General features: G+C 50.6%; 1 protein-coding gene across 1 annotated transcript in view; it reads right to left on the bottom strand.

Moving 5' to 3' along the window:
- The window catches only part of SMAD6 (SMAD family member 6), a 51747-nt gene extending 40019 nt beyond the window's left edge, over positions 1–11728 (bottom strand). Inside the window, exon 1 of the mRNA XM_035130982.2 lies at positions 9873–11728. Coding sequence (XP_034986873.1) covers positions 9873–10695 — 823 coding nt within the window. The 5' untranslated portion in view covers positions 10696–11728. The remainder of the gene's footprint in view (positions 1–9872) is intronic.
- Between the last annotated feature and the right edge of the window lie 432 nt (positions 11729–12160).

Genomic DNA, 12160 nt, shown 5'->3' with positions numbered 1-12160 from the left:
ACAGGACTTTTGGTTTTGGGCTTGGCTACCAAATGGTGGTATGCAGGACAATCGAAAGTATGGCGATGAGTCATAGTGAATACAAATAATCTGAGACTGCCAGGCTGCCAGCAGGCCTAATAGGCGGCAGAAGCGGCAGTGGCAGAAACAGCTTGCCATGACCACAGTATGTGTCAGCAGCAGCAGCGACAACCTGCAAGCCGTGGCGGCACAACAAGTGGTGGCCTGCAGGTCCTCGTGGCAGCAACGGGAGCTGGTGTCAGTAACAGTACAGTGGAACCTCGGTTTATGAACACCTCGGTTTATGAATTTTCGGTTTATGAACTCCACGGACCCATCTGGAACGGATTAATTCATTTTCCATTACTTTCAATGGGAAAGTTTGCTTCAGTTTATGAACGCTTCAGTTTATGAACAGACTTCCGGAACCAATTACACCCATGCTTCAGTTTATGAACGCTTCAGTTTAAGTACTCCGCGGACCCGTCTGGAACGGATTAATCCACTTTCCATTACTTTCAATGGGAAAGTTCGCTTCAGTTTATGAACGCTTACTCCGCGGACCGTCTGGAACGGATTAATTCACTTTCCATTACTTTCAATGGGAAAGTTCGCTTCAGTTTATGAACGCTTCAGTTTATGAACAGACTTCCGGAACCAATTGTGTTCATAAACCGAGGTACCACTGTAGTAGTCTGCAAGGCCTCGTGGCGGCGGCACAAACAGTAGTACCGGTAGCAGTTGCCAGGATATTGTCCTGTTCGCCTCTGCGTAGTTCCTTCTTATTTCAGGAATCGTGATATATTGTGATGTTTAGCTGGTGATATATCACAATATTGAAAACCCATTCCCCCCCCAGCCCCATTCTTCATCAAAAGGGACATGGGTGGCACTGTGGTCTAAACCACTGAGCCTAGGGCTTGCCGATCGGAAGGTTGGTGGTTTGAATCCCTGCGATGGGGTGAGTGCCCGTTGCTTGGTCCCAGCTCCTGCCAACCTAGCAGTTCGAAAGCACATCAAAGTGCAAGTAGATAAATAGGTACCACTCCGGCAGGAAGGTAAATGGCGTTTCCGTGCGCTGCTCTGGTTTCGCCAGAAGCGGCTTAGTCATGCTGGTCACATGACCCGGGAAAACTGTCTGCGGACAAACGCCGGCTCCCTCGGCCAGTAAAACGAGATGAACGCCGCAACCCCAGAATCATTCGCGACTGGACTTAACTGTCAGGGGTCCTTTTACCTTTAATTCCTCATCAGTGTACAATGAGAACTGAGTGTTTACTTGAAATTTCAGGGCAACTAACTCTAAACATTGGTGCTCCAAACAAGACTGCAAGCTGAGGGAACCAGACTATGGAAGGGCATCAAAACTTCAAATTTTCAAAGTTTTCAACTAGTTTATTTCAATTTCAACTCATCCTACCAGCCCAAAGGAAACCTGGGAACTATAGTTTTCAGAGGTGCCAGAAAATACCCTGTTCCAAGATCCAAAGGGTGACAAATTATGGGGTTTCTCTAGGAGCCAAGAAAGTCACATGTAGAGTTTTGACACTGCTGCGGAAAGAATCCAGAACAACACTGTCACATTTTTTAAGCTGCATTTTGGGGGGTTCTCTTTCTTGGGAGGTGTTTAACAAAGGCTGCTGCCATCCAAAACCCTCAACACAAAGTCAGTGCGCATTTGTTACAAAGAACACGGTATTCCGTGTTCCAGTGATATTCGAGAGAGAGAGAGAGAGAGAGAGAGAGAGAGAGAGAGAGAGAGAGAGAGAGAGAGAGAGAGAAGAAATTCCATCACTCGCTGTAGGAAAGATCCAAAGTGAATTGAGGAGGAATGGGGATTGCAAAAAGAAAGAGAATTAAGGAAAGCTGACTTGCCAAAAAAAGGGGGGAAATCATTAGCAACACTTTTAATATCCCAAGGATTCCCCGCTCCCCTTGCAGCAACACAGAACAGATTTAGAGAGAGAAAAGCACAGACACACAGAGAGAGACTCCTGTCAACCAAAGAACAAGATCCAGGATCCTGTGTCCAAGTCAAGTTTCTTAGACAATTTAATTTCTACGTGAAATGAATTCTATAGTTAGGACAACAGAAAATTCAGGTTCGTAGAGCTGGTTTTTCCTTCTCTTAAGGAGTTACAACAGGAAGGCAGGTTTTGCTACTTTTTTAAAAAATGGAAAAAACCCAACTTGCAATAATAATTAAAAAAACCCAGAAGTTAGGAAAAGGGGCACTGCAGCTTTAAGAGAGGCAGTCAGATAAATTGCCAGTCAGGCTGGCGCCAGCAAAATGCAAACTGCATATTATCACCACTTCTTCACCTAAATAGCAAGAGGGGGGAACCTGCTAAGGAAAGGAAGGGAGGGGGGGAAGGAAGGGGGTGCTTTTTAAGAACAACTTGAAACTGATCTCGGTTGAAAGGGGATAATGCCAGGCCAAAAGAAAAAGAGACTTGTGTGTTTGTGCATTTCTCTTTAACTCTCATTTTCTTTTGCCTGAAGAAAACCAGTGATTTTCTATACATCCCCTCCAAAAAGGGTAAGTCTCCTTCGGCATTGCCGAAAGGGCAGCAATTTTGTGGGTACGGTTACCACCGAAAACAAAAAATGCAAAAACAGGCAAGGCAAAATTTGCCTTTCTAAAGAAAAGGAGCCTACGATGAGAGTTAAGCACACTGCCTTGTGTGGTGGCTCTTAAGGTAAAGGGACCCCTGACCATTAGGTCCAGTCGTGACCGACTCTGGGGTTGCGCGCTCATCTCGTATTATTGGCCGAGGGAGCCGGCGTATAGCTTCCAGGTCATGTGGCCAGCATGACAAAGCCGCTTCTGGCAAACCAGAGCAGCACATGGAAACGCCGTTTACCTTCCCGCTGTAGCGGTTCCTATTTATCTACTTGCATTTTAACGTGCTTTCGAACTGCTAGGTTGGCAGGAGCTGGGACCAAGCAACAGGAGCTCACCCCGTCACAGGGATTCGAACCGCCGACCTTCTGATCAGCAAGCCCTAGGCTCAGTGGTTTAACCACAGCGCCACCCGGGTCCCTTACTCTTACTCCTGTGCAAATTTACTTAGGGCTGTCTTGGAAAACAAGCCAAAGCCTGCTCAGCCTTTTCTTCCCACAGAGTTTTACTTAATTTAACACATGTTCGTGGAAGCCCCTTTGGGAATCAAACTCAAATCAAAATCTATGTTTTTTTAAAATGCCACCAAGCTGTTTTGTTTGCTTTTGCTGGTCTTGATTTCTGTCAAGAGCAGAAGAATGAAATAAGGTAGAATCTTGGATCTCCTTCTTCCCACATGCTTTGGTGAACGCTAACTATTCCTCTGATGGAAGCAGAAATGGAAGCGATGCTCAACCTTGGGGGGAGGCGTGTTTGTGTGTGAATTTGGTCCAATGGCAACAGAAGGGGGGGGAAGGATCCTGGATGTTAAAAAACAACAACACTGATGGGAACTGTACTTCAAAACATCTGGGGGGGACACTAGGTTGTAGAAGGCACCACCCTGCCAAACTTTGTCTAACACGGCCCTTTTCAAAAGCACACAGTAAGAGTGCGCAGAAGATGGTGTTTAGGGATGAAGGGAGAAATCTCATTTGCACTACTCTGTATTAAGTTACAGGGAGTATACAAGGGCTGCCTACTCTTACTTCACCCTCCTGGCATCCTATAGACCCCCATGGCCACAGGGAGTGAAGGGGGCCAGCCAAGGGAAGCCAGCCTCTCCCCCCCCCCCGCAAAGCGTTAACCCCTTGCTGCCTGGAGCACACCATCCATTGATGTGCTCTGCTGGGATCAACAGGTGTTGCTGGTGTTAAGTGGTGGGGGAATCTGCACTCTCTCTTGATGCCTCAAGACTTCCACTAAGGAAGCTGGGAGAGCTGGTGACCACAGCCTGCTTCATCTGGGACACCTGGGGTGCAGGTGAAAATACAGGCACAGGAAACTGCCTCAAACCAGTCGGACCACTGATTTGTCTAGCTCAATACTGTCTACTCTGACTGGCAGGGAATCACCGGGGCCTTTCCCAGTCCTACCTGGAGATAGCGAGGACTGAACCTGGGACTTCCAGCCTGCTAAGCTAGCGCTCAGCCACTAAGGTACGGACAGCCCTTTTCCTTGAATTTCCTCTTATAAATTACAGTGGGGTCAAAAGCTGCCAAAAAGCTTTGCCTGTATGCTGCCTTTTGAGCTTAAATCAGCCTCCCCCAACTTGCTGCCCTCCCAATCTCTTGGGACTACATATCCCAGCAGCCCCTTGAGCCGGAACAGCTTGCTGAGGATGATGGGAGCCATAGTTCAAAACATCTGGAGGGCACCAGTTGGGAAAGGCTGAAATGGGCATCCAGACACAAAAGAAGTTTTCCCCTACAGAAAATTCCATTACACCTCACAGCCCCCAAAGCAGAAGAATGGGTTACTGTCTCCTGCCTCGAAGGAAATGAATACCATGTTTTGTCTAGCTGATTGTCCACATTTTCTATGACTATTATTACATTTACATCCCATCCTTCCTCCAAGGAGCTCACGGTGATATACATGGTTCTCGCAGTCGTCCTCACAACAACCCTGCGAGGTAGGTTACACTGGCAGATAGTGCCTGGCCCAAGGTCACCCAGTGAGCTTCACAGGCGAAAGGGAATGTGAACCCTGGTCTCCCAGGTCCTATTCCAACACCCCACTTGCACTCATTCTGCATTAGTGGCAACAGGGTTCCCACACCTGGGGCTTCATGGTTTCCACACTAGCACAGAAAAGGCGCGGAATTTGGGTCTGGATGCAGAATTCAGCATCCGTGTTTCTGGTCCTGAACACTCTGAAAATAATAATCATAAACTACTCAGCACGAATATTCTATGGAGCTCCATCCACTCCCATGTTATAATCCTCACGACAACCCTGGAAGGTTGCATTTTACAGATCTGAGGCTGACAAGAGAAGAACTTAGGCCAGGTGCGGAATTCATAGCAGGAGGGATCTGAATGGAGACTGGACTCATTGGTTACAGCAGCCTGAAAATTTGTAGAGGGCCATACCAGGGAAATGTCTGTAGCCAGATGGGGGGCTGAACAGGATTCCCATCAGCTGTTTGGCACAGCATCTGCTTTGCATGCGGAAGGTTGCACAGGTTCAATCCCCAACAGCATCTCCAATTAGGACTGCCAGAGAACCCTTTCTTAAACCCTGGAGAGCCACTGCTGCCAATCAGTGCAGACAATATAGAGCTTGGTGGACTAATGTGTCTGATAGCTTCCCTATGTCAGGTCACAATTCCTTGTTTAGAGCCAAGCAATGAGTGGAGCGTTGATTGGGGTGGCGGTGATCTGGAGAGGAGAGGGAAACGCCCAGCTTCCCCCAGGTCAAATATCACTGCGTCCAACATTTTACTGTGACCAACATTACCTCTTGTCACACAGGGAAGGGTCCAGGAGAGTCCTCATCCCTAATACAACCATGAAGAAGTAGGCAGACTTCGATTTTCACCATACATTTATTGAGCTATTCTTACCCCTTGTGAAATAAACTTTGTCCCAGTTTTTGCAAAAAGGTGAGAAGGTAGACCTAGATTGCACCACGTTAGAGTGGAAGTTTGCCATACAAAATGATGCTTGCATTTGGTTTACATGCAGAAGGTCTTAGGTTCAATCTCTCTAGGTAGGGCTGGAAATGTCGCTAGCCTGAACCATGAAAAGCTGCTGCCAGCCAGTGTAGACAATACTGAACTAGATGGACCAATGGCCTGACCCAGTATAAGGCAGCAATTTTATTTGTTCCGTAACAAAAAAACCAGACTCCCTGGAGATATAAAAGAAGCCAAGACGGGAACTCTTTCCCCTGAAATCTAGGGGTTTTTTGTGGGCAAGGAAATTTTCTTTCAATCATGCAAGCCCCACCCTGCAATCTGAGGAGGGACAACTCTTACCAAGTTCATCAGCTGCTTGTGAGAACTAAGTCTCCCTTGCAACCCGATAACCAATGCTGATTTCATTCGTCACTTTGAATACGGCCACTGAGTGGCAAGATATGCATTTCATACATGAAATAACTATAAGTAACATATAAAGTTTAAACTCAGCAAACAGGTTTCCAGTGCAGCCTTTGATCCAGGGAGATGATGCAGCTTTCTAAGTGGGCCAAGAATCAGGTGTTCTGTGTGTGCGCATGTGAATGAGCGACCCAGGGACTTTTTCATCTACTCAGATACAAGGCTTCACATGGAATCTGCCAGAGTCAGCAAATGCACAGCAAAGATGCATGAATCAGAGAAGTCAAGGGTTGCACAAGCATGTGTCAAACAGCCCTCGCTCGGACAATGCTTGACATCAGTCTTCAGCAAACCCTTGAGGCAGGCAGAACACAGAACAAACACTAAACTAGGGTGCTATTCAATAAAGACCTGTGTTTTAGTACAGCATTACCACCTGCTGTCCAACACACCTGGTTTTAGACATACGTAAAGCAAAGCAAAGCAGTATTTTAATTTAAGAAAACAAGAATGTGCCAAATGTGTGTCCGTGTGTGTATAATACTATATAAGAGAACCCTGTGTATATAAATAGACCCTGAGTGCTTTCCCTAATTTAAGCTACGATCTATTCCAAAAGAGGGAGGAATTGAAATATGAGCAAAGGTGCTCTGTTGCCAGTTTTGCTTTGCTCTGGGGCTTTTTGGCTGGTAGACCTTAAAGCATCTCTGGATTTATATACCGTGTATATATATTTAAAGGCCCCAGGTAGCATGGCCAATGGTCAGGGATGGTGGGAGCTGTAGTTGAAAACATCTGGAAGGCTGCCTCAAACCATGGCTTACCATGCACATTGAGCCTAACCCACTTCCCTCCTTGGTACTCACAACCAACCACAATCCCTGGCTTTATTTAGTGTTATGGCAGAACTAGGGACCATGGTTTGTTGTACCCCAAGCAAACCATAATGATAAACCAAAGTTTGTTCTTACCATACCAGTCATGGTTTACTTGAGCTAAACAAACTATGATCCCTGTGAGAAGAGGACGCTGGACTAGATGGGCCATTGGCCTGATCCAGCAGGCTCTTCATATGTTCTTACAGTTCAGAAGGGCTTCAGGAATCATGCTTTTGTTTCCTTCCAACATGAATGAGGAGGATCAGAGTGGGCACAATGTTCTTGGCACTGTAAACCAAGGTTTCCAGCTAAACATGATGTGTCACCTTGGCCAACATCTTCAGCTGGCCTTTCCCCCTTAGCATCAATGAAGTGGGTTGTCCCCCTATATTCTCAAGCACTCAACAATATAACGCTGGCCCCCAACATGGACGGCTTTAAAAGAGGATTAGACAAATTCATGGAGTTTGAGGCTATCAGCGAATGTCAAAGGCAGTTTGCCTCTGTATGCCAGTTGCTGGAATCCCAGATGGGGAGAGTGCTGTTGCTTTCAGGTCCTGCTTGTGGGCTTTCCATGGGTATCTGGTTGGCCACTGTGAGAGCAGGATGCTATGTTAGATGGGCCTCTGGCCTGATCCAACAGGGCTATACTTATGTTTTTATCTCTCACTCTCAAGAGCTGGGATACGGGCCTGGGCACAGCATGACGTCTCTGGCTTAAATTCTTTGACCAATCATCATGGACTATGTTGGACCAAAAATACTGTAACCAGGGCACTTTCCACACTACGCCTGTCAAAACTGCACAACTGACAACAAATCAGTTCAACTTCCAAGGGCCGAGCACCAAACATCAACAGATCTGGGCCACACGGAACCTGCAAGCTGCTCTGCTCTGGTAGTAAATAGCAACTTGCCACAGGCGGTGCAATAAATAAGGACCACTTCAGACAAGCATGTACATCATTTGATTCCTCAACACTGGATTACCCTCAGCTGGAATACTGGAAGCTGAAGATGCCCACTGACTTCTGCAAGCCTCTGGCGACATTTTACAGTTCTCTTGGTGGCCTCTGGAACTGTGATGGTGCATGCACACATGCAGGTTGTTTTATCTGATGCCTGCTGTTTTTAAGTGAACCATGTCTTGATGAGTGGCAGTGGGATGTGTCCACCAACTTAGTATGGGAAGCCCTGGGTCTGAGGGGAGCAGGAAGCTCCTGTGATGCTTCCTTCACAGGTGCAAGTCACCTTTGGGTGCTGCAGTTTTCAAATGCAGGACCTGCACGTGTGAATCAGCATAGGGTGACAAGGCAGAGAGGTCTCTGGTTCCATGCATTTGCGTGAACCATCACCGTTCCAAACCTATCATCCCCAAAGTGGCCTGCAACTTGAACCGCTCATGCAGTGGACAAAATAAGTCCAGATCAACATTCCTGGCTTAAGAAGGAAATGGCTAGAAGTTGTTAACCGTACAGAGAGGTACTGTGTGGCTCTAGGCGTCCTGGAGGTCACACCCTATGACTTCAACACGATGCACCACAATCCCAGAATCCATTCTGCACATGCTCAGATATGCAGGGAAGGGCTGTAGCTCAGTGATAAAGTATCTGCTTTGCACGCAAGTCCCATGTTTAATCCCCAGGTAGGGCAGGGGAAAAGACTCCGGCATGAAATCATGGAGAACCACTGCCAGCCAGTGTAGACAGTAGTGAGCTAGATGAACCAGTTTGCGATGTTCCTTCCTATGCTGCTACGATTAGCTACATATACAAGATTATCGCTAGACATGGCACTTTGCAGAGTTTCTCACACAGAAAAATTCAGGTCCTTGCCCCAAGGAGGTTCCCGTCATGTCACATGTGCCAAGCCTGAGATCTGGCACTGAAAACTTGTTTTCAAAGCAAGCTGAGCGCCTCTCAAATAAACAGGGTGAGAAAGAAAATTGTATAATGGCACCAGAATTCTGCAGCACCTTCCAAAACAAAGATTATTGTGCACCAACTTCCACAGGACAGTTGTTACATCTGGCAGTTTGAGCCGGCGGCGGTAATGTCAGACCCAAATTCCAATCATCCCTGACCCTGACCACTTGCCATGCTGGCTGGGAGTTGTAGTTCAACAACCATAGCCCTATAAAAGGGCTGTAGCTCAGGGGTAGAACACCTGTTTTGCATGCAGAAGGTTCTAGGTCCAATCCCTGGCATCTCCAGGAAGCGGCCACTGGAACTGATGGGAGTTGTAGTACACCAGCATCTGGAGGGGACCACATGGGCTACACTGAGGCAGATGGACACAGGTCTAACTCAGAAGAAGGGAGCTTCCTATGTACATCTGAAGGGCATCAAATTGGTTATCCGTGCCAAACTACACCTGCTCACCTTTAAGATGCCACCTATGGCAAACTATTCTGGAAGTTGCTTGTGCCACTCCAGGCAAACTTTTACACTTGCAAAAACATCATTCCCTCTTGGTTCAGACCAGAGATTCATATGACCTAAAGATGGGGAACTGCTGGCCTTGCAGGCACTGTTCAACTGCAGGTCCTGTGATCCATGGGAGCAGGGAACCCAACAGCGTCTAAGGGCCACAGGTCCCCTATCCCTGATCTAGGACAGCATTATGGATCAAAAAATCCAGCAATTCCCTTGATTTTAGCCACACAGGTGATCAGATTCTCCCCATGTCATTTGCCCCCAGCAACTGAATTCAGAAATACAGTGACTCTACCTATGGCGCTCCTATTCAGCCACCATGGTCAAAGGGCCTTCGATGGACCAGTCAGGAGATCCAAGTGAGAGAATTTTCACCAAGATGCCTGTGCATATTGATTTTCAACACTGAATACTTCAAATGGGAGGGGGTGTAACTGTGGGTCCTTTATGAAGATGCATCCTGGCTCTTCCCCAATACTCCAGTCTCCCTCCCTGAACTGCCTCAGGACATCCCAGCTGCCCAGCCCTCCCGCTCCCCAGGTGGCCCCGAGGCAATCGACGGTGCTACTAACCTGGCCCGCACAGCCTGCTGAAGTGATAGGGGTTGCAGCACACCGTGGGGCCGTCGGGGAGGCCGAAGCTGCCGCACTCGCACAGGGGTTTCAGCTCGGCCGGGTGCTGGAGGTCCGGCCAGCGGAAGAGCTTCCCCAGCAGGAGGTGCGGAGGAGCTGCCTGACCGCCCAGGCGCACCTCGGCGCGGGAGACAAGGACACAGTCACTGGGCATCCCGCCGCGGGACTCGACGGCTTCGAGGAGGCTGTCGAGGGAGCGCTCCTTGAGGCGTTTCAGGAGTGAGTACGTGACGGCCTTGAGCTCCTGCTCCAGCAGAGAGAGCCTGGAGCGCCCTTCCCGGGCTGGCAGCTCCCGGGGCCGGGGCGAGACGGCGTCAGCGTCGGCGTCCCTCTCCTTGAAGAGGCAGCAGGTGACGGTCATGCCGTCGCTCTCCTGCGCCCACCACGGGCTGTCCCCGTCCGGGCCGCCATCCTCGGCGTCCTCCCGCGCTGCTGCTGCTGCTACGGCCGCTGCCTCCTCTTCCACCTCGGGGGGCGCCGGAGGGTCGCCCTCGCCGTGCGCCATGGACCTCTCCAAAGCGCACGGCTCCTCGACGGCGCCTCCGCCAGTCACTGCTCGCCTGCCGCTCGCAGGGAGCTTCTCCGGGCTCCTGCCGTCGCTGCCCCCTCGCTCATGGCTCTTCCTGAGGCTGCCGGTGATACTGCCGGTGGAGCCGCCGCCACCATCTCCTCCTCCTCCCCCTCCTCCGACGCCTTCTCTGTCGGGGAGGACCCGGCTTCTCCAAAGTCGCCGCACAAGCCCTGCCCGTTTGGACCTGAACATACGCTTCGCCCGGCCGCGGAGCTGCTGGCCTTTCCTGGCTCCGGGTCAGATCCTCCCAAACGAGGGCCGCATGAAGGAGACCCAGCCACGACGGCAGCGGCGCCGGCTCCCGGAGCAACCGCGGGGGCTCCTCGCCCGCCCGGCCCAGCCACTCGCCCAGAAGCGCCGGCCGGGCAGCCACATGGGGGAAGGAGGCAGCAATGGCATAGAGTGGAGCCCCGCAGGCCGGCGTCCTGGCGAGCGGGGGATCCGCCGCAGCCCGCCCCCTCGGCCCTACATGGAGCCCCGAGAGCCAGGAGGGGACGGGGAAGGCTTGCTGGCCCCCCTCCCTGCGAGCAAGTCGGACCTTCCTCGCGAGGAAAGAGGAGGGAGCCCTTCCACGAAGAAGCGCGCAAGCAAACAAAAAAACAAAAAAAAACCCAAGCTTTTTCTTTTTCGCCCTTGCAAACCCTCGACGCCGCGGTCCTTGCTTTGCGTATGGTTCAGGCGCCTTTTAAAAAGTTGCCCCGACGCCTTCCCAAGTTAGAGGCTGGCCGGCCCCCGGGGCAAGGAGCAGGCTGGCGGCGCCGCGCATGGCTTGGCTCGGTACTCAAGATCCCAGCCCGAGAGAAACGCGGCGGCGGGAGCAGCAGCAACAGCAGCAGCACTGCAGCAGGCGCATGAGAAGAAGCACCGTCGCCGCCGCCGCCGTTCGGGAAGAAAAGGCGCCCCAAATCCTCCTCGGCGGTCCGGCGGAGCAGCCTCAGCAAATCCACACCAAGCGAAGCCCTCGGTGCTTGCAGAAGGGCCGGCGAGGCTCCTGGGGGCAGAGGCGTCCACCTAGGGTAGAGCCCCCCGACTTCACTCCTCCTCCTTCTTCCGCCCCCCGGGCTTGGGGGGCCGCCGAGATCTGCCTCCCGAGCAGCGGAGACCCTCGTCGCCTCTCCCTCCCTCTCTCTGTCCCCCCCACTTCTTCCCTCTCTCTCTTTTTTGTTCTTCTAAAACACACACGCAGGGCCCCCTAGGAGAGCGCTGGAGTCATTGGCTCCCTCCCATCATGTGCCAGTCTAGACACTTTGGCGGCGCGGAGCTGCACTGATGGTTGCGCAAACAAGGTTTCAAGTTTCTTAACTCTTAAAGGAAAACGCCTCCCGGTTCTCGCTCGCCTCTCCTGGCTTCTCGCTCCCCCTCCTCTCTCTTCCTCCGCGCTTCTGGCTTTGGGGCACCCTCTTGGCCCCCACCCCTAAAATAATAATTAAGGGAAGGGAAGGAGCTTCTGTGAGGAAGACGATTCGCAAAAGAACTAATAAGAACAACAACAACAACAATAATAAAAAGAGGCTGGGAAATGGGAGCGAATTATAATACGTTCTCGTGCCCTTTTGCTTCCTATCGGCTGTGTGCAAATGGCCAAAGTGTTTATTTGTTTATTTATTGGAGGCATTTTTTATCCCACCTCCTCCAAGGAGCTCCAGGTGGTGTCCAC

The sequence above is a fragment of the Zootoca vivipara genome, chromosome 14 (genome assembly GCF_963506605.1).
Source record: "Zootoca vivipara chromosome 14, rZooViv1.1, whole genome shotgun sequence".
NCBI lineage: Eukaryota > Metazoa > Chordata > Lepidosauria > Squamata > Lacertidae > Zootoca > Zootoca vivipara.
This window is presented reverse-complemented; position numbering and strand designations above follow the sequence as displayed.